Source organism: Pleurodeles waltl, chromosome 6, assembly GCF_031143425.1.
Source record: "Pleurodeles waltl isolate 20211129_DDA chromosome 6, aPleWal1.hap1.20221129, whole genome shotgun sequence".
Classification (NCBI taxonomy): Eukaryota; Metazoa; Chordata; class Amphibia; order Caudata; family Salamandridae; genus Pleurodeles; species Pleurodeles waltl.
This window is the reverse complement of record NC_090445.1, coordinates 1,247,401,820-1,247,425,200: the sequence shown is the minus strand read 5'-3', so window position 1 is coordinate 1,247,425,200 and position 23,381 is coordinate 1,247,401,820. Positions and strand designations below refer to the sequence as shown.

General features: G+C 42.8%; 1 protein-coding gene across 1 annotated transcript in view; it reads right to left on the bottom strand.

Moving 5' to 3' along the window:
- COL13A1 (collagen type XIII alpha 1 chain) overlaps positions 1 to 23,381 on the bottom strand; it is a 650,895-nt gene that overhangs the window by 405,414 nt on the left and 222,100 nt on the right. Inside the window, exons 12-16 of the mRNA XM_069242266.1 lie at positions 20,350 to 20,457; positions 19,832 to 19,873; positions 16,334 to 16,360; positions 4,558 to 4,620; positions 2,848 to 2,874 (exon numbers count right to left, since the gene is read on the bottom strand). Coding sequence (XP_069098367.1) covers positions 2,848 to 2,874; positions 4,558 to 4,620; positions 16,334 to 16,360; positions 19,832 to 19,873; positions 20,350 to 20,457 — 267 coding nt within the window. The remainder of the gene's footprint in view (positions 1 to 2,847; positions 2,875 to 4,557; positions 4,621 to 16,333; positions 16,361 to 19,831; positions 19,874 to 20,349; positions 20,458 to 23,381) is intronic.

Here is a 23,381-nt window from a genome sequence, read left to right as displayed (position 1 = left end):
ATTCCACTAAACACTTATAGTTGCTTTATAAAACCCAACTTTATGTTGTGACCGCATTAACAAAAAAGGCTTTGACATCAGCACTCTATTTCTTTTCATTAGCACGATGGAGCAGAACGGAAGAAGCGGTGTGGGGTTGAAGTTCTCTGAAGGGAAAAAGAGGAGGGGCAAGTTTATTGAAGCCTTGGTGCATGATCCGCAACCTGCCTACTGCAAAACTCGCAGCTTAAATAGAAAGATGTGTGCAAGAAATACGTGGCCTCAACGCTCAAGAAAAAGCAGGAGATGGGACACCATGTAGTGCAGGCACTGAAGACCGTGTAGAAAATATTAATGGATTATACAGGTACAGGCAATGTAAGCAATATGGAAAATCACAAGTGCAATTGTGACCTAGTGTTTTTGTGGAAAGGTCAGGAAGGGAATATCCTCTTTGACCAGGGGGAAAAGAGACAGAACAGATTCTATATTGGTGCTTGGATATTTACCACTGAAAATAAATACAAACAAAAAGGCAACAGGGAAATCTTGCAGCTCACAAATTAGTATTAGACATAAATTGGTGAAGCTGAGAAGTAGAAATTCTGCAAGTGCTATGCATCTTTCTTTTCCTTTTACTATTTTTTTATAGACGTGTCACCCACACATTAGGTTCAATTCCACAAATGCTCCCTCATCATATGATCCAGATAAATTGGTTGGTAACACTTTTTGAAAATATTATGAAGTAGCATTTTTATTTTTGTGATGAAACTAGCATGAGGTTGGTTTCTTTTTTATCAACATCTGTAGGGATTGCAGTGTTTTACTGAATGATATTCCTACAAGCCACTTCTGATGGGATTTTGTTTCCGCAGGTTATTAGCATGTGACATCATCATGGATTCAAGGCGCAGGAGATCTGCTCCGGGGGCTGTACCGCTTTGTCTTTGATGCTAAAAGAAAGACAATAATTTGGCACTTTTTTCAGAAGGTGTCCGTGTTGATTTTAGTGACGAAAGTCGGAAAAAATGTAAGCTCTCTATTTACCCATAGAAGGCAAATGTCTATCTTGATTGCTCTAATTTGCTTGCAGCGACCAACACTGTTTCTGTTCTTAGGAGGTTGTAGTAATGAAACATAATGATGGTTAAAAAGCTAACAATTAAGTTTTGTGTATGTCTCATGAAGGGAAATGGTGAATAGAATGCCAGGCCCAGAGATTAAAGGGGTAGGAATGATGTATTTCTCAATGCTATCAAACAAGCCATTGGGTCAAGGTTATAGTCACGGGCAAGGAGTGAGCGGTTCAGTGGCCTACAAATGTTTTGGGTACTTGCTGTTGGGCACACTAAAGATGCTGCCAAATCTTCCTGTGGAAGACACCCAAAGGGTAAAGAATAAGTGCAATTATTGGGTTCAAATTACGGCACAATTTTTAAAAAATATGTGATTAGAGTCACAATATATGTTTGCAAAGCATTCTTTGTGTTAGGATTGGAGTCATTTTGATTACTTTTTTACTTCCTTTTGTAGCCAGATTTGGACCATCCTGATGTTTAGAGCAATTCTAGCAGACACTGATGTGCCTTCTTAAATGATCAGCATTTTAGTATCAAATGAGAATATTCGTGTGTCCATTGAGGGAGTTGTGTTATGGTCAAATGCATGAAATGCACAGTAAAATTAGACAATATATTTAAGTTAGTTCTTCTAAAATACCCAGGTAGCGATCAAATAAAAATTGGCCAGTGGCTTACATTAGAGCATCGGGTACTAATGGAAAATATGCATTGGGGTATTTATGATCCCTGGTTTCAGGTTTTGTTTCCGTAGAAGAATACTCATTCAATTAGAGTGCTATTTTTACGGGCTGTTACCAAGATCTGGTTGTGTGTTGAAATTTTTGATATTTACACAAAAACTCTACCTAGCTTGCATATATGATATGACATTGCGAACTTTTTAGGGTCGAGCCTGAGTTGCATGCGCTCGCGCATGCGTATCGCAGTGAGATGCTTTAGGGTTTAGAAAAGGGCTCGGAGCCCTGTCGATGTCAAGTCAGTGTTTTTCATTGGTTAGTGGGCTTGCCTATAAACATCTGCTTGCTTTCATTAGTCGAAGGCATGCATACGTCATGCCTTTCCCGGTGGCTAGCCCTCCTCGAGTACATCGATCAAGTAAAGAAAACATGCGAGGCTCGCTGTTTTCTGTCCGGCTCGTGGACTACTTTTTCTCTAATTTACTAGCGCGATTTCGCTTGGAAGAAGTCGAGCGCTTTACATAGTTAAATGCACTTTTTCGGCTTACGTACATAAATGCACTTTTGCCGATAGGTGAAAAGTTGGGTTAGGAGTTTACAACGCTATCAGCTCGAACATGAGCAAACGCGAGACCTGTTGCATTGCAAATGCTTGTTAAGAACTGTGATTGGCCCATTGAATTTACTTTCCTGCCTAAATAATTGAAGAGAGCACATATAATGATTTTAGCCCAATCGTTAAGAATGATGTCTTTGAAATAGGGCAGTGTAGCACTGATGAAGGTGGGCATCGTTTCCTGTTCACTGAAGGTGTACAGCAAATATAACTACTACTTTAGGACCGAATGGTAAATACTAATGGGCTAAGCTTGTAATTATAATATCTCTCACGACGACCTATGGAAATGATGTTCATGAAATCTCTTCAAGAGCTAGAGCACCTCAATCGAACATCTAGTAAGAAACTTTCATTACATGAAGCCCTTGTCAGCAGACCCTTCAGATTGATAAAAAAAGAATGTCAGTAAACCGACTCCCATCATTGAAAGTACCTAAAGTAACATTTAATATATAAGTCTAACAAAAAGCAGTAGAGCAGGGCCTACCTTCAATCCAGGATCCCCCTTATCTCCCTGTTGTTCAAAAGAAAGACAAGAAACAGAGAAAGAAAGCAGAACGTTTTAAAAAGAAGTGTGCCCTTGGGACACAATAAACAGTATAAGAGGAATAGCACGGGAGCAGAAAGATGTGGAACTAGTGTGCAGCAGAGGAATAACCAGATGCCCTCCTTTCAGCTAATGAAATGTTCTATAGCACATGTGTTCACTCTCTATATTCAACCTCTAAGAACTCATTTAAATCTAGATTTCGCTAAAAATAAAGAATGGGTTAATATTCTGGTAACAAACACGAGGAGGAACAACATATAAAATAACAACTTTTGTATTATGATGGAGATTTTCCCTTCAAGCTTTAATTATATTGAAAACTTAAAATTCTTGGTTTCATAAGAAAATATTGCAATGTGATATGAGACTGGTGAACTGTAGAGCTTTTGTATTATAACACAGAATGCCAGCACATGGTGGACGGTGTGCATTTCTGCATGTATGATTGTATGGAAGTGAAACGGGCTCATACATGCCTTCGAGCAGTATACGTGCAAAATGGCTTACATGTGGCATGCACGCGTAACTGGAGATCGGGAGTAGAATATGTGTGGTACATTTATCAACGTCCCCTTGGCGCAACATTCAGGAATGGCCCTTTGAGCCAAAAGGAAGCATTAGCATTGCACCTGGCGTAGCAGCTCAGCACAGCACCAGATCAGATGTTGCTGTCAGAACCAATCAGTCCAGTTCACTCCTGTAATGTACCTATCTGTTGCATTCTTTTAGGAGCGGTAGGCGTGTCAGCAGAGGTCTGGTAAACGTCTTTTAATTAGGGAGCTTGGACTGCAAGCCATTGCTGCTTCCAACGCTTCATCTCAGCACTATCTTAAACTTTAGTCACATAGTCCAGCAAACTATATTTCATAAGCAACATACAGATCTAAAATGTTAGCATTGATGATATTGTAGGTAGTTGGCATTAGCCAAGAGACAGATGGTTCTCGAAAAATGACTGGAATTTGTGTGCTGGATTTGAGGTTAGTGACAGGTGCGTTGGCAGAGCACTTAAAATGCATGTTTGAATTGTCAGAATGCATGCTTTTAATAATCTCCAGTTCAATAGAGAGTAGGGAACTTGTTTGCATTTCTGTGTCACCTTAAATAGAGCAGCTCTTTCACTGTTTCCTAAGGAAGCTAGCAATGCGAGCCATAGACATTTTTGTCCATTTGAAGTAAAGCTTTGGGAAATACATCTGTCGTATTCGTCTGTGTGCACAGAGCCCACACAAGGGAAAGTGAAATCTATTAAAAATAATGATGCATGCAAACTCATTGAAGACTCGTATTTGAGACAAGCTAGAACAACTTGTGTTAGGAGCCGGAAATTATGGAAACAATAAGACTGTAAGTGTTTCGATAACCTGTTCATTGTGTACAAATCGCGCATATTTTACGAAAGACATTTACGATAGACATGCGAATAAGCAAACGAAATCTGAACCCAAGCCATGCAAGATGCCTGTGTGTGCACACGAGACGAGAAAAGAATGTTTGAGTGTAAATTATACTAGAAGCGAAGGCGTCCAAAGTATGTAGGGGCACATGTACAAAGCGAGCACCGAATCTATAAAAGGAGCTCGCTCTAGGGAGCATGCGGAGCAGGCAACCAGAGGAAAAGAATGTCTAGAGCAGCGTCAGCGTTACCTTTGCGCCCGCAGGTCCGGGAAGGCCTGCTGCACCAGGTAACCCAGCCTCGCCCTCCTCTCCCTGAGAAAGAGAAGAATAGAAAAGGCATGCTGACGCCGTGAGAGGGAATGGTAGTTGTTCCAGAAACGACATGAATTCAGAAAGACTATTGATTTATAGGAAAATCTGCCACAACATTTGTGTAGTAAAGGATACAAGAAAACACTCATGCTTTTGGAGAAGGAGAGCTGGCTTGAGTCGAAGGTAACACGTGTATAACACCAACTGCGCCCTGAATGCACGACCATCTGTTGTACTCCGAAGCAAATAACATCGCATTTTAAATGGGGAGATTATTTATATATAGTGAATGGAACAAATTTTCAAAAATATATCTAGCATGTATTGCACTATCACAAAAGGGGACTGTATCACGGTTAATTTTCGTGATCCCTTCAGGGTGTATCCCGAATAAGCTCAGGACCAATTCAACCACCCCCAGTAGAATTTTAGTGCTACCCTTGATTTTTTTGTATAAACCTATGGGGGGGGGGGGGGGGGAGGAGTCGTTTTGTGGTGGCCTAATCTGGTTCAAAGGCAGGGCCCTAATTCCAATATTCCTCAATCACAAAGATCTTTCATTCCCCTGCGTAACCGCTATGAGCCACTGAGTGGATTGAACGATCAAGACCAACTAATTTGTAAACAGACCATATTAGTGTTAGTACCCCGACTAGGAAGATGAAAGTATTAAGATGGAATATTGTGGGTGCACATGGGAAATTTGCGGATGTCAATTCCCAAGACATTATTTGTCTTCAGGAGATGTCATACTTGAAAGGGGACCTTCATCTTGATGGCTACGCCTACTTTAGTATCCAAAGGACTCCACCCTCGAGTATGCATGCCACAGAGGATCTAGTTACCTTTATTAAACTGAATCTTGATTGTAACAAAAAAGTAATCCCCTCTATCTCCCTTTTTTTCTTGGTGTTCTTTTGTCCATTGAAATTAATTTTAGCATTCTTTCTGTTAAAGTTTATAATGGCATTCATGGGAGTGAAAACACAGATGTCCTGGAGGACCTTGTACGTTTTTAAATGTTTTTGCTATTTATTGCCCTTCCCATAGTACAGTGCTACTGATAACTGGGGAGTTCAACCTACACCCCTATATAGATGGTTATTTGTATGTATGTTAATGCTCAATAAATCTACATCAAACACACTGTGCAGGGGGAATTTTCTGAATGATCTGGTCCTAGACCATAATCGTGTCAGTATTCTACACACAAAAAACCCTAGACAGGGTGGGTGGTGTGTCAACTTTTAAAGGATCGAGGAAGGGGTCCGTTATTGGCTATATTTTTGATTCTGCTGGCATTTTCCCTACCTTGAGATGTTTGCAGCAGAATGGACTGTCTATAGTGACCACAGTCCCCTTTTTGCTACCTTTGTGTGGGAAAAGAAGCACTCAGATAGATGTTCATATTATAAAACAAAGGCCACCACCACAGATCAGGGTCGTAGACTGAAATGGGAGAAGAGCATTCCCGATGCCTTTGCTTAAACGGTAGCGACGTGGCTATCTGATGTTCAGATTTGCCTAGATGACAAGGCCCCAGATGACAGTAACCTTAAGACATTTGATATGATTTGTGGACACATTAAATCAGCTCACACTAAATTGGGGGTGGCCAGCCCACCTTTATCCTGCAGATGGTTCAATAATAACTGTACCAGGGTGTGGAAGGAACTTTAAGCTGTACTGAAAGAAATTCCCCCCTGAGACAGATTAGAGGCTAAAACACGTAGGGCCTCCTATAGAGTGGCACTTCAGGTTAGGAAGCATCAGTTAAGGAACATCTATGGGAGGACATGTTGTTGGTGAATAATTTGAAGGACAGCTCCTTGTTTTGGAGAGTTATTTTTTTTTTTAAAGAGCAGCTTTTTGATCAGGCTAGCATAGTTCCATCCCAGGTCTGGATGAACCACATTTCAGCCCTCTGTGATTGTGTGTGCACCAAGTCACCCACTCTGACTGCCCAAAAGGCGGACAGGCTTATAATACAGAGGATGAAGTGAGAGATGCAACATAATCCTTATTCCTGGACAAGGCCCTGGAAGCCAGCGGGTGCTGGGGGACCTGCTTGATTCCCCAATGGACTTGTGGGCACCTGTTATTACCCTTAATATGAATGCAGCTATTTACTGATTATTACTAGAGGCCTGCCACCACTCTGTTATAGCGCCAGTGTTAAAAAAAGGGGAGAGAATCGACCTTGCCTGCTGCAGACCGATTTCCTTAGTGGATTTAGCGGTCAAAATATTAGGACTGGTAATGCTAGAGAGATTGAATAGCTGGGCAGATGAGCACAATATCCTGTCTGATCTACAATATGGGTTCAGACCAGGTAGGAGAATGCTGGAGAAGAATCTTAACTCATATCCGCTAATCTCCAAATATACAAAAGCTCGTACAGACTTGATACACTTGGCTTTCATTGACCTCAGCTGAGCTTTCGACAAAGTAAACTATGATAAGCTACTGAGAGTGCTGGAGTCCACGGGGGTTGAATTGGCACTTATGTCTTTTTTCAGAGATCTTCACAATGGCCTTACAGGTACAGTGAGATTCGTGATTAATGGAGAATATACCCAGCCCTTTCATCTAAAAAGAGGTGTTAATCAGGGGTGTATCCTTGTGGCTTTACTTTCTACTATGTACATTAACCGGCTGTAGGCGGTGCTATCTGGTGGTGTTTTGATGTCCTTAGAGCAGGCTGAAGAGCGAACCCTGCTCTCCTATACTCTGACAATATTGTTTTGATTGCCTGAATTGCCAGAAGCCTCCAGGGTCTTTCAGACTTATTTATTGTTTTTGTGGATAGTCGGGACCTGTCTACCAATTTCAAAACCTCTCATTTTATGATGATTGGTCCAAAGAATATCAAAACATCAAGTTTTTCAGCTGAGGGACAGAAACTAAGACCCAGATTTAAGGGGGCCTGGAGCCATTCTAACACCACATTAGTGTAATTTTTTTATGCTAATGTGTCTTTGGAAGTCCAAAAACGCTGCGCCATATTTACAAAGTGACTTTGTAACCCCTTGCGCCACATTATGCCTGCACCAGGCATAATGTACGCAAGGGGGCATTCCGGTTCTGGGTGCGGGGTGAAAAAAATGTGTAATTTTTATCAGCATTTTCAACACCTTCTAAGAGCCGGCCTTAATGGGAGGCTCCAATAGTTTTCAATGGGCCTCTGGGTGCTTTGCAGGATTAGCATTAAAATATTTGATGCTAATCCTGCAAAGCGCTGCACTAGCATAAAAAATTATGATGTGAGTACCCCTGACTACCGCCATGGTGCGCCGTATTTTAAATACACGCCCACATTGTGGTCTTAGGGGGTCACTAAGGGGCGTAAGAAAAGTGGCGCTGTTCTAGGTGCAGCACCACTTTTCATAAATCTGCCCCTAAATTAGGCGGAGAACTTCTCATACATGGGAATATTATTAAATTCTGGACTTAGCTGGTAACCACTGATTAAGAAAAATGTAAGGAACTCAAAGAGGGTATCTCTGGTTTACATGATTTTGCTTATCGCCTAGGACACAAACCTCTACAATTATTGGCAGATCTATATAAATTAAGCCAAATGTTTTCCAATGGCCACTAGTGGATGTGTGGATATGCCTCTGTTGAACAAATCCAAACAACAGAAAACAAGTTCATAAGGGACCTTTTTGGTGTGGGGCAGGGCATCCCAACTGAGATAATACATGAAGAACTTGGCATGAGTTTATTACAGATTTTATTCGCCTCCGTCCTCTGTTACTCTGGTGTACAGCATGGTAAAGGAAGAGTTAAGATTCGATAGGCTAGTTCTCCGGGACTGTTTGACTCTGGACAACAGGTTCCACATACCATGGCTGCACTATATAGGAACTAACTTTAAAGACTTAGGAACATCAGGGTTGTTTTCTGATCCAGAGGGCATCACCAAAAGAAATGTAGCTTTGGTTAAGCAGCCCTTTTCTCCTGGGGTGGCAGCAGAATGGGTGGTTCTTGCCTTAAACAAGTAGCCGATGAGTCAATATATTATGGTAAAGTCAGTCAGTGGGATGGAGCCTTAACTTCTTTTGAAAATGCCCAATCACCATTGTCCTTTATTGACTTATTTTAGATTGCACATTTTTCAACAGTTACTGTTCCCAAAGGGGTTTGGTATAAACCATCTAACTTGCCATCCTGTATAAGGGATAATGTAACATCACAAAAGAAAATAAAAAAACAAAATAAAATGATGGACGGAGTGTTGAAACTTTTCAAACACTCACCCCCAGACACAGATCTGGGTTTAATCCTTATTTTGCTCATCACATCACCCCAGTGTGTTGGTCCCAGCCACATGCAAATCAGTATTGACCCTTTTCCCCATGGGAACAGTCCAGCCCGAACTGCAAGGCCGGGTCCCCGCTGGACTGGAAACAAGCACTAGTGGTGCAGTGAGCAAGGGACCCACGTCTGAGCATAAACTAGCTGCAAGGCAACATCACAAAACAAAATAAAATGATGGACGGAGTGTTGAAACTTTTCAAACACTCACCCCCAGTCACAGATCTGAGTTTAATCCATCGTTATTTTTCTCACCACATCAGCCCAGTTAGGACCCAGCCACATGCAAATCAGTTTTGACCAAGTTCAAAGGCCAGGTCCTCCCTGGACAGGAAACAATGTATTTGTCTGTGGTACCATGCACATTGTTCTTATCCGTCACAGATTATTCGTCACTCCACCATAAATTTCTAAGACCTGTTCTACTGTAAACAGACTTGAGGCAGGTTAAACCTGCACTTTCATACCTGCAACTTTTATCTGAATTCAAAATGTGTTTTTGTGTGTCCCGGATCCCAGCTGGTGTTTTTAGTGCAAGTTCTTAGGCTTTTTCAAACATGAATCAGTTTTACCTGTTGTCTGGTTTATTATGTTATTGAGTTTTGGGCCCTTTTGAATTCTTCCAGTTAATGTTTGCATTTACAAAGATGTATTTTAGCACTGCTTTCAGACATTTTTGTATGGATATGTGGCTGATCTGTATACCTGTATGATTTTTGTTTTAAAAATCGAATACAGTTAAGTGTTGATTGATAGATTGATTGCAACAGAGAGGTATGCATTTGTTTTGTGCATAAAGAAAATAGAGCATTACAAACCTACAAAGAACCTCATTTCGATGGCTAACTTGTACGTTATCTAGAAGGGAAGGGTCTGTAATTGCAACAACCACCAGCATTGGGTTTTGGGTGATTTATTTGAAGATCCAAGTGCTGGAGACTCCTATAGTTGTACCCCACTTTCCCAGGAAAAATGACATACAGAGTTTGGAGTTTACTTGGTGTAAAGAAATGGCTCCCTGTTGCAGTTACCCCCCACTTTTTGCCGGATACTGATGCTGACTTGACTGAGAAGTGTGCTGGGACCCTGCTAACCAGGCCCCAGCACCAGTGTTCTTTCACCTAAAATGTACCATTGTCTCCACAATTGGCACAACCCTGGCACCCAGGTAAGTCCCTTGTAACTGTTACCCCTGGTACCAAGGGCCCTGATGCCAGGGAAGGTCTCTAAGGGCTGCAGCATGTCTTATGCCACCCTGGGGACCCCTCACTCAGCACAGACACACTGCTTGCCAGCTTGTGTGTGCTGGTGGGGAGAAAATGACTAAGTCGACATGGCACTCCCCTCAGGGTGCCATGCCAGCCTCACACTGCCTGTGGCATAGGTAAGTTACCCCTCTTGCAGGCCTTACAGCCCTAAGGCAGGGTGCACTATACCACAGGTGAGGGCATAGGTGCATGAGCACTATGCCCCTACAGTGTCTAAGCAAAACCTTAGACATTGTAAGTGCAGGGTCGCCATTAGAGTATATGGTCTGGGAGTCTGTCAAAAACGAACTCCACAGCTCAATAATGGCTACACTGAATACTGGGAAGTTTGGCACCAAACATCTCGGAATAATAAACCCACACTGATGCCAGTGTTGGATTTATTAAAAAATGCACACAGAGGGCATCTTAGAGATACCCCCTGTATTTTACCCAATTGTTCAGTGCAGGACTGACTGGTCTGTGCCAGCCTGCTGCTGAGAGACGAGTTGCTGACCCCATGCGGTGAGAGCCTTTGTGCTCTCTGAGGACAGAAACAAAGCCTGCTCTGGGTGGAGGAGCTAAACACCTCCCCCCTGCAGGAAATGTAACACCTAGCAGTGAGCTTCAAAGGCTCAAGCTTCGTGTTACAATGCCCCAGGGCACTCCAGATAGTGGAGATGTCTGCCCCCTGGACCCAGCCCCCACTTTTGGCGGCAAGTCCAGGAGAGATAATGAGAAAAACAAGGAGGAGTCACTGGCCAGTCAGGACAGCCCCTAAGGTGTCCTGAGCTGAGGTGACTCTGACTTTTAGAAATCCTCCATCTTGCAGATGGAGGATTCCCCCAATAGGATTAGGGATGTGCCCCCCTCCCCTCAGTGAGAAGGCACAAAGAGGGTGTACCCACCCTCAGGGCTAGTAGCCATTGGCTACTAACCCCCCAGACCTAAACACACCCTTAAATTTTAGTATTTAAGGGCTCCCCAGAACCAAGGAACTCAGATTCCTGCAACCTAAGAAGAAGAGGACTGCTGAGCTGAAAAACCCTGCAGAGAAGACGGAGACACCAACTGCTTTGGTCCCAGCTCTACCGGCCTGTCTCCCTCCTTCGGAAGAAAACTGCTCCAGCGACGCTTTCCCCAGGACCAGCGACCTCTGAATCCTCAGAGGACTGCCCTGCTCTAAAAGGACCAAGAAACTCCAGAGAACAGCGGCCCTGTTCACCTAAGACTGCAACTTTGTTTCCAAAGGAGCAACTTAAAGGCAACAGCGTTTCCTGCCAGAAGCGTGAGACTTGCAACCCTGCACCCGGCGACCCCGACTCGACTGGTGGAGAAACAACACTTCAGGGAGGACCCTCCGGCGACTCAGAGACTGTGAGTAACCAAAGTTGTCCCCCCTGAGCCCCCACAGCGACACCTGCAGAGGGAATCCCGAGGCTCCCCCTGACGGCGACTGCCTGACTCTAAGATCCCGATGCCTTTGAAAAGACCCTGCACCCGCAGCCCCCAGGACCTGAAGGATCGGAACTCCAGTGCAGGAGTGACCCCCAGGAGGCCCTCTCCCTTGCCCAGGTGGTGGCTACCACGAGGAGCCCCCCCTTGCCTGCCTGCATCGCTGAAGAGACCCCTTGGTCTCCCATTGATTCCTATTACAAACCCGACGTGTGTTTGCACACTGCACCCGGCCGCCCCCGTGCTGCTGAGGGTGTACTTCCTGTGCTAACTTGTGTCCCCCCCGGTACCCTACAAAACCACCCTGGTCTGCCCTCCGAAGACGCAGGTAATTAACTGCTGGCAGACTGGAACCGGGGCACCCCCTTCTCCATTGAAGCCTACGTGTTTTGGGCACCACTTTGAACTCTGCACCTGACCGGCCCTGAGCTGCTGGTGTGGTAACTTTGGGGTTGCTCTGAACCCCCAATGGTGGGCTACCTTGGACCCAAACTTGAACCCCGTAGGTGGTTTACTTACCTACAAAAACTAACAAATACTTACCTCCCCTAGGAACTGTTGAAAATTGCACTGTCTAGTTTTAAAATAGCTATATGTGTTTTATTTGAAAAGTATATATGCTATTGTGATTATTCAAAGTTCCTAAAGTACTTCCTGCAATACCTTTCATGCAAAGTATTACATGTAGAATTTGAACCTGTGGTTCTTAAAATAAACTAAGAAAATATATTTTTCTATACAAAAACCTATTGGCCTGGAATTGTCTCTGAGTGTGTGTTCCTCATTTATTGCCTGTGTGTATGTACAACAAATGCTTAACACTACTCCTTTGATAAGCCTACTGCTCGACCACACTACCAAAAAATAGAGCATTAGTATTATCTCTTTTTGCCACTATCTTACCTCTAAGGGGAACCCTTGGACTCTGTGCATACTATTCCTTACTTTGAAATAGTGCATACAGAGCCAACTTCCTACACTTGGCACTTAATTTGGTTAGGTATTAATGTATGTATTTATGTATGTATGTATGTGGCATTTCTATAGCCCAAACCTAGCTAAAAGGTAGTAGAGTGCTGTACACGAACCCTGCACGTTTGAATTAATTAATATCTCAATAAATTGCATTCTGTGTTTAAATTTTGAGTCCTTCATTTTTCGAGTAAATGAAAATGTGCTTACTTATGAATGTATCGCTTTCTGTGTAAAAAGATAGTAGCCTATGTATGCACTTTATTTCTGATCAATGCTAAAAAAAAAGCATTTTAGAACCATAAAGCTTGATGGTACAGCATAAGGTACCCGTCTTCCAAAATATATATTTTCTATCAATTAAATTGTAGCTTTTGGATACCCTTGTTGATTGAGCATTTTTTAAACTATTCTTTTACCATCTTAAAAAACAATATTTTGGTAGGAAAATGCCAATGTGTCTCCTTCTCGATATGATTCAATGGAAATGAGATTGCCTGTGTTCTATGATATGCTAATTGTAAACTGATACAAGTTATAGCTGTTACTTAACTTTTTCATTCCATTTTTACTCTACACCATGATTTACATTGTGTTACTATGTTTCTATAAAGCACATAATTGCACCCTTTGTGTGTTGTTGGATATCTTAGGATGTAGAATGTCATCTGTTGGGTATGGGTTTCCCTACTCTGGCAGCCTCAACAGGGGTGTTGTTATTGCACCCTTCCCCCCATAACTCGTGTAAGCATGTTCAGTTTACACTGTGTACACTTATTGGGGATCTGCCCATGAGCAAACCAGTCGTGGTGTCAGGTCTTGTGATCTTCTGATTAAATTATACATGGGCTCCAGTGTTGAATGTGCTACTTTGGCGGAACCATTATGTGTACAAGGTCCTTTAACCTCTTGAACACTGATGTTAATGTGTTGACTGATCACATTTATGTTCAGCCCAGAGTGGTCAGTCACGTACTATTATTGTTGGTTGCAATTTAGTTTTTGTGGCCTCTCTAGGCTGACTGAGCCTCTGACTCTGGTCGATATCTAGTTGCAAAGGTGTGAGAAGAACAAATCAATTATCTGCATTGTCCACTTGTAAACGTGTTCAGTGGTGTTAGTTGCTCTACTGTTGGTTGTCTACATATTAGCTCATCTATGAACAACTTAGTAGTTAATCCAGCAATCCACCAAGAGGCAGTAGGTGACGTCATTGTGGTTCTAGTGAGCTTGTAACTTTCAAGCGGTCTGATGTGGTATTCTTTGTAGCCTGTCAGCTTAAGGAGGCTTGCGGAGACATGATGTAGAATCCAGACATGCTAGTATTGGTAATAAAACAGGGCTCTTGGTTTCTAGCAGAGAATGGTCTTTTGCAATGTGTACAGTTGGGAATTGGTACAAGTGACTATAACTTTCATTTAGGTTGAGATAAGAGGTCTCAATCAGATACAATTAGCAGATTCCTACTGTTTGAATTGGTGGTTTGTGCCCAAACAAATTGGCCCAAACTCTTAGAAATGCAACCTGTAAGACTCTGTTACCTAATAGCGGAAACTCTGTTTCTGATAAATGTACATATATGATAAATATGATAATCTGAGAAAGGGATACCTTTCCTCCATCCAGTAATAGATGTACTTTGGCATTTAGGGGGTGATTCTGATGTTGGCGGGCGGCGGGAGCCGCCCGCCAAGCGTGAACCGCCAGAAGACCGTACCGCGGTCGAAAGACCGCGGCGGTCATTCTGGGTTTCCCACTGGGCTGGCGGGCTACCGCCAAAAGGCCGCCCGCCAGCCCAGTGGGAAACAGCCTTCCCACAAGGACGCCGGCTCAGGATTGAGCCGGCGGAGTGGGAAGGTGCGACGGGTGCAGTGGCACCCGTCGCGTATTTCAGTGTCTGCAAAGCAGACACTGAAATACAAGGTGGGGCCCTCTTACGGGGGCCCCTGCAGTGCCAATGCCATTGGCATGGGCACTGCAGGGGCCCCGTGGCACCCCCTACCGCCATCCTGTTCCTGGCGGGAGACCCGCCAGGAACAGGATGGCGGTAGGGGGTGTCAGAATCCCCATGGCGGCGGAGCGCGCTCCGCCGCCATGGAGGATTCTCAAGGGCAGCGGAAAGTCGGCGGTACACCGCCGACTTTCCGTTTCTAGCTGCGGTTGAACCGCCGCGGTCAGAATGCCCAGCGGTGCACCGCCAGCCTGTTGGCGGTGCTACCGCGGTCATTCGCCCTGGCGGTTTTTACCGCCAGGGTTAGAATGACCACCTTAATGTATTTTTGTCTGCCAGGTCTACTTTCGAATTGAAGTTTGATAATGACCTGTTGTCATTAGACAAATAGTATGAAGGCCACGTGTAAATACAAAATAAATGCTAAAAATGAGTGCAGGAAAAGCAGAAGCATTTGGATAATTAAGAAACTAAATGGTGAAGGGTCACTAAATAACATCTGATATAGCAAATGATAAAAAGAATGCATCTACTCCATCGTTTACCACTATATTTTTAAGGTATATTTTACCTTGACGAGTTAGTGTTAGGCAATGTAGTGGATGCAATATTTTTGAGGTTTGATGGTGTTGACCTCGATATAGTGACATACAATCATCAGGACACCATGACTGGATGATTGAGATGTGGCAATTTTGTATTGTTCAGTGCAAGTAAGAAGTAAAATAGGTATAAAAACAGGGCCACACATAAATACTCGCAGGCATTTTGGTATGATGTGGTGGTCTATTATGTCATACACTGTAATACTGACCTGTGACTACAGGAAGCTACTCACCCCATGATAAACAATTGGCCACCTTATTTGGCTTGCGTTGTGTGGTGGTAGCACTTGTGAGTTTGAATCCTGAAATCGGGTCATAGAATAGGCTGAATTGGTTTGCAAATTTCTGCAGCTATGGCTATAAACCTATATAGTAATTTTCTATAGAAGATTAGATTTTCGATGGGAGGGTAATTGACTGTGCCCGTTCAGGGCACTGAGATTTTTTAAAGTAGGGATAACTATTGGCTGTTCCACTGGTTCTTGGGCCAGCCCACCGAGCAGTGCTGCCACAAGGTGCTTGATTATCTCGGGGGCAAGTGAGGTTAATAATTTGTTAAACATAAAGCCGGGGATGCTTCTTATAGTAGATTTGTAGCTTTGACTTATTTGATAGCTTTAAAGATGTAACAAGATTGGAGGTCATATAGAAGAACAGTGAAATATTGAGTTAAAAAAGTGCACCTGGGGAGCTGGCATATGCATCACTGCTGTTCATTAGAACCTTTTTGACTTTGTGCTGTGGAAAGTGTATGGAGATATTCACTACGCTGTTACACTTTGCTTCACAGTATTTTTAAAATTTCCTCCCCTCAAAGAGCTATGTTCCCTTTCTCCCTAAGAATGAGACATTTATCCTCCCCTTAAAGAAGACTGTGAACTGTACATGTGTGTCATGGCTAGTTATATGGTATAATCTGTCAATTTCCAAAAATGAAAACAACTATTAGTCTGAGAATTACAATCCTGGCTATCATTATTGCCGCAGGTGCTGTCCCACCGAGGCCTAGGGTTATGATGGACTCACTGCAGATAAATTATGCCTGCCTTTTAGTAAGCAATTTGCCGAAGGAAGGCACAGTATCCATTATTTCAGCCACATGTGTCAGAAAAACAGTACTGTACAAAAGAACAATTCTCAAACAGTTATGAGACTTTCCTTACCTTTGGTCCTGGAAGCCCAGGTAAGCCCTGCAAAAATAAACACAGGTTTGTGTTTAACCAACGTAAAGGTCAGTTCACAAATTTCTATGCTCTCCTTTTAATTACTCGATATTTATTTAATGTCTGGACAGTAATGTTTGCTTTAGGTTTTAAATGTCTCCTGCAAAAAAAACTCCGACTTTCTTTCGTAGAAAGCATACCAATTTTTTCCAGAAAACAATCATGGTGGCTTTCACCATGTCAGTATTTCAGTTTCGTTGTAAAGTTTCAGTTTTAAAGCAACTCGCTCTCACAACAGTCACCCTATGAGAAGAGGCGGAAGCCTGATTTCTTCATTGTCCTGCTGTTTGTCCCATTACAGAGTTAAAATAACAACATACACTCACTCCATCTGGCTACCTCCTGCTCACTCCATTTCTCTCCCCTGTGTTTCTCAGGAAAAAGGAACGTAGTCTGAAATTTAGGAACAAGCCTGTCTTTTTCATCTCTGAACTTGAAAATATTTAAATAATAGTTTTATTTTTATTTTTCTGTGGTATACACTGTGGTAATAGCCCTAGTATAAAGACTAGACCCCCGGTTTCGGTTACATGCTTTACCTGTGTGACTTGAAGGTCATACGTGTTATCTTGACCATCTCAAAATTAGTATTCTGCCATCGGATTCTTCAGTACTCTTAGACTGGCAGTCCGTTTTACCGGGTACTTTTCTCGTGCGATAAGGTTTCAGAAAGCATTTTAGGTCTGGTGTTAGCTAACACCTTTTCATTTTACTAAAATTAAATGTATGATGTACTTAGTTATAGGAGCTTCCAACTAGTCTTCTTCGTCTATTGGCTTGTTATTGTGTGTTTACATTCCTCTACTGTTCACTAAAGCATATAGAACTGAGAAGTGGGTGTGCCCTCTTTAGCCACTGGCTAACTTCACTGTGAGTTGGCATTCTGCCCTTTACTTAGGAACACATCGACACACAAAGTAGTTCCTATCAGTTCCTGTGACTGTCATGGCAATGGGAGCTTTTTGCAACCCACAAAAATAATGTGTTTAAACCCAAGGTCCAGCAGCTTCCTCAACAATAAAGTTTGGCAAAACCATGTCAAAGCAAAACAAGCATTGACAAATCAAAAGGCTGGCAGCCAATGCCAGAGCTATTCGCCTTGCCAATGCTTGGTTAAAATGGATTGTGACCATGAAAAATTTAAACGTGTGCATGCGCAAAAGGTTTTTGATTAATAAACACCAAAATAGGTGAAAAACACTTGCCATTTACAATGTGTGTGTGCAATGTACTCTGTGTATGCGTATCGTACTCATGCTAAACTAGGAATGTTTAAAAAAAAGTGATCACTTAATTATGAAATATGGGGCCATTCACTGAATTAACTATAACAGGCAATCTACATATACATTTCCAAATGAACAAATTCCGTACATAAATTAGATGACTTACAAAAAACAGGAGCAAATTAATTGCGTCTGTTCACCCTGATTTTAAGTTGGGCCTGTTCTAGGCTGGTGTAAGCAGGGATTCAATAGGGCAAACATAAATCATTTGTACCCATTTTTTAAATCATTCCTGACATAGGAATACCCTCCACTGCTATTGCACACTTTTGTAAATGGCTAAGGTAAGTCAAACTCACCTACTTAAAATGCTAATTTTTCGTGTGCTTCACACATATTTTCTTGAGCATTTACTGCTATGCACAATTTACACATCGCACAGACACAGATGTTTGTGAATCACTCCCAAACGTATTTATATTTTCGGAGATGAATTAAGACACTTTGAAACTGGTGATGAAAGTATTAATGGGCAAACATATTCAAGACTTTTAAAGCAGTAAAATACCTCGTGGCTATTGTAGAGATCTAAGAAGTTAATGCACTCGTCTCCATTTACATTTAAACTTGCATTTGTGTAGCACTTGAAGTCAGAAGTACCACTGTGCTTGCAGCCCGTCGATAGATGAATTTCGTGTTAACCATATGAGGATAAGTGGCTCTTTACAACTTCTAAACTTATTTTACTTTTATTATAATTTTTAAAGGCCAGGCCAGTTCATTCCAAACCTTGGATCAATAGCCTATACGGCCTTACCTCCCAATTCGTTGATGAGAATAGTGATATTGTTGGTCAAATGGACGTCTGCCAAACCTAAGTCCTGATTTCGAATTTGGCAGGTGGGAACTCTGCCCAAAAGTGTCAGATATCCTGTCTGCCTTATGACAAGTGCTATCAGATTTAAGGCGCGTGTAATGAAGTGGGCAGGATATCTGCTATGTCCGTTCTGGGTATGCCACCCAACATCCTTGGACATCAGAATATGGCAGGGCTGTTAACCATACCTTGGCAATTAAAATAAATCATTTAAGTGCTCAGTTGCATTTTCTAGTCAATTGATTGTCTTTACACTGAGGATTAGGTTGATTTGTGATGGGTGGGTAGTTGGTGGCAAACTAGCAAGCGGAAATCAGGTCATGAGAACTAGAAAAACTAGAAAGGTGCCTGCTGCACAGATTCATTTATAAAAAAAAAGAAACTATGCAAGAGCCTAATTTTTTCTTAAAAGCCTGCCACTGGCACTTGCAGAATGTTGGGGTTACCAAACACCAAAAATGCCTAGGGTTGATTCCACCTCGTGCTTTTTTCTTCCACCAGCCTACATTTACTATCTCTTAACTCACTCCTGGAAGTTCTTTCTCATTCCTGAATTCTCTTGGTGCCATTAGTCTGCCCTGTTCTTTAGCCACATGCTTCCTTTGTTTCTTTTGACAAGGATCAAATTGTGATTATAAAAAATAAGTTCCTGTCTCAAAAATTGAATGCTGGTGTCCACTGCCTACAACCACCAGTACAAATTAAGCACCTGCATGCTGATAAGACCTTTCATATTCCATGTTTGCAACTTGCAACCATTTGACATACCATATTAGAGGCATATGAAGACTAAACCTGGAAACCTAGCAGGATATTTCACTTGCTGTGTTTTGCTATAGATCAAAAAAGTGCAATGTTTATTGTAGAGTCCCCACGTTCATTCTGGCTTATGAACGTTAGCAATTATTATATTTTTTCTATTATGTGGTGTCATTTTCATGAATCTTTCAACACTTTCGTGTTTTAGTAAATGCGTGCAGTTACAAACATGTATGAATTTAACGTTGTAATCTTTGGCAAATTGCATTTCTTTGTGTGCCTACCATAATAAGTGTATTTGTAGCGCGCATATTCTCCTGCAAAGCGTGTCTTGGCCCAATGGACACATTAGAGATGTTTATTGTTATCCATCTCCATGTTACTGATTTTATCGACATTGGAAGGAAGAAAGTTTGAGTAGGTTCACTACGATTTGAACCTGTAACTGTGGGATGAGGTATACAACCCTGTAGTGCTACTTCACGAAGTCATCTTGAAGCATGGACTGCCAGTGTTAACCGAAAAGAGTGACGCTTCTATTCCCAGGGGATTTGGATAGAGAGAACCCCAACATACCTTGCCATCCTTCCCGGGCTTTCCAGGCTCGCCAGATTTACCCTGTTGAAAAATTACGGAAAAGGTGAATGATCGAAACTGCCACGGTGAATTCCTTACGACTTTTTTGTAACCCATCCTAGCTGCTCTGTGGCAGCCTGGGAATAGTACCAGGATCAAAACATCAAAGAGTTGCAGGGGCTTTTTTTAGTCTGCTGCTTTCTGCTGAGACCGGGATAATTACAGCCAAAGTGTTACTTCCTCCCGCGGTATTCAGCGGGAGTCTAGAGAGGAGGAAATAACACTGGTGTCAACCTCGAACATATGTGTTTGGATAGTGATAGCCTTGAAGAAGAAGGGGCAAAGAAAACACTTCGGTGGCAGCTATTTGCCCTAGCCCAGTTTACCCCAGTTGCACGGGGAGACAGAAACAAAACACGGCCAACAGAAAAATAAACCTAGCACAATTCGATAGGGACGTTGCTTCTTTTACGCTGGCACTCTATGTACATTAATAAAGCGTATTTATAAAAACTTACGGGTTGTCCAGTTAGACCAGGCACACCGGGGTTTCCTGGGGGTCCAGATGGCCCTGGGGGTCCGGGCACACCTGGTGGGCCTTGAATGCCCGCTTGCCCCTGTTCACCCTAAAATTCACGAAATGAACAAGAAATATTAAAAAGCTCGCATTATCCACCATCACTGCTACGGTACACACTGTAGCAACGCATAAACTAAACCAAGCACGACAGGTTTAGGAAATAAGGAATGAAAGAAGCTCGCCATGCAGTTTAACATGCACTCCTGTTCACCGTTATTATAACAAACTTAAGAAGTCACAAGACAAGAGGCTGATCTATATCTCCTCTTGAAACACCAACAATTAAACCGTATGCACAACTGTGCCTGTTTTTGAATGCGTGAGTAGCGCGATGAATCCCGTCTGGCGCCATGTTCTCCACGACGATTCATTTGACCAGAGTCATTACTTATGGAATGTGTATGTGAAAACTGTGTGTAGGAGAATAGGCAAAATCGCAAAGTGAGATCTTAAGCATTACAGTAAGGAGAAGTGGTTTGTATTTTGTTCATGTCAATTGGTATGCGTCGTTAATGTACTTGTTTCCAATGAGCACAGAGTATTAATGGATTTCGATTAATCATCTCAGTAACCTCAGTTATAATTAGGTGCCTTGTATTCACTGCTTCCTGCTACACCGTTAGACATAAGTCTCAGGGTTACAGCGAAGGAGTACTGAGGGGTCAGTGTTTCTGATCTCCCTGCACCCCCGTGCCTGCAGAATTATTAAGTTATTACATAATCATGAGTAGCAGCCCTTGCCTGCCACCTTACCCAACATCCCTACCTGACACAGATGCTGGGAGGCGCCAGTGGGATGGAAGGGACATCTAGGTATCACCTGACCTCCGTGCTATCTAGGGAAACTCGTCTTATGTCATTTATTAGCTACTCAAATGCTGCTTGTAGCCGACAAATGCTGCTGTTACATAGCCTCCAATAGCAGACTAAATAAGAGTTGATGCTTGACTTCTGTTCTAAATCACAGTAAATCTGGAAGCTGTGAAAGTGAACGAGCATCACCCCCCTCCCAAAATACACACACACACTGCTGTGCAGAAAGCATAAAAAATAAAATGGTAATAAAATGATTTTATTACCATTGTACTTTTGATGCTTTCTGTCAGGAAACAGAGTGCGAGGGCAGGGCGGGACCAATGATTGGCAGCAGTGAGGAATGGCCACTTAACTTTGAAGTGCGCAAGTAGGTTTGGCAGGCTACCTTGCTACGGCCAAACTGACATGCGCAATTCAAACCTCTCCAAACCGGCTCTCATGGACAGAAGGCACAGGCCTGTAGTGCCATTTGGATCGTGCAGCCCGCCTGCTCCAGTCAATCAAGACGCTTTTTTCATGCCTCTTAACAGCATGAAAACAGTGTCTTGATTGGATGAGAGAGTTGGCTGTGGGCTTCATGCTTGGAGGAGGTGCTGCACAACAACGTCTACGGGCGCGCGTCCTCAGGGCAGGTGTACCATAACCACGGAGGATATGAGAATATCACCTCTTTGGTCGAGGCTAGCGCATGCCTAGGGAGCTCTATCTCGAATGTGGGATGGGCGACAGATTGACCTACTGACTTTGACAAATTGTCTTCAACTTGTGACTCCTCAGCACTTCATGTTTTGTTTTTGAATAGGAGAAGTAGTTTCCGGGTCCTGACGAAGCGTCGTTTGATCATTTTTGGACCCAAAGAGATGCGAAACATGTTGACCAGACGATAGATAGGATTAGGTATACTACCCTTCCTTCTATGCGCCAATACTCTTAATGTTTTTAATCTTGGCCTGAACCTTTTCGGATACATTAAAATGATGTTTTAGGCCCAGAGCCATTTTTATCTTCACTCTCCTTCACTTACACTTCTTTTTACTTCTATAGTCAGTTCTTATTCCAGACCTTCACCTGGCAAGTTGCCTTCGGTAGAGTACCACCCCCATTGGGGGGCGGCCCGCCAGATATTGCAGTACCAGTCTGGCGTGGAGATTGCCCAATGATGAAACAGGTCACCTCAGTGGGTGCTTGAGGGCTCTCCTGATACTCCTCTGGATCTCTGACTTTCATACGCCCTACTCTACTGCACCCCGAATAGGTTGGATGCCTTATGGAACAGTGTACCTTTCTTTATATTAGGTTACATGGGAGACTGTACACTGGACCATTAATCTCCCCGTCCCTCTTTTGCATTTAGAAGTGAAGGAGCATCACCCCCCCTCCCAAAATACACACACACACACTCTGCTGTGCAGAAAGCGTAAAAAATAAAATGGAAATAAAATGATTTTATTACCATTGTATTTTTGATGCTTTCTGTCAGCAAACAGAGTGCGAGGGCAGGGCGGGACCAATGATTGGCAGCAGTGAGGAATGGCCACTAAACTTTGAAGTGCGCAAGTAGGTTTGGCAGGCTACCTTGCTACGGCCAAACTGACATGCGCAATTCAAACCTCTCCAAACCGGCTGTCTTGGACAGAAGGCACAGGCCTATAGTGCCATTTGGATCGTGCAGCCCGCCTGCTCCAGTCAATCAAGACGCTTTTTTCATGCCTCTTAACAGCATGAAAACAGTGTCTTGATTGGATGAGAGAGTTGGCTGTGGGCTTCATGCTTGGAGGAGGTGCTGCACAACAAGGATGTGCTGTAGAACATCGAGTAAGGTAAATTATTTTTTTAATATTAGTTTTATCTATATATATATTATTGTATATATTATGTTTACGTGTAGGTTATTTGTGTGTTTTTGAGCCCCTCCAATGTGATTTGCCACCAATCATCACTTAAATCTGGTTTCCAAAAGAAAAACTGAAAAGCTCAGGGGGGCTTTGGTTCATTACACCAAGAGTTGGAGGAGTACTTATAGTACTTCTCTGTTTCTACTGTTAGACATGCCAGTGACTCCTTCTAGTAGCCCGACCACCACATTAAACAATAAGCGCTTTCCTAGAGTTGACAAAGTTCCTTCAGCAGCGTATCTCACCGTCTGGACTGGCG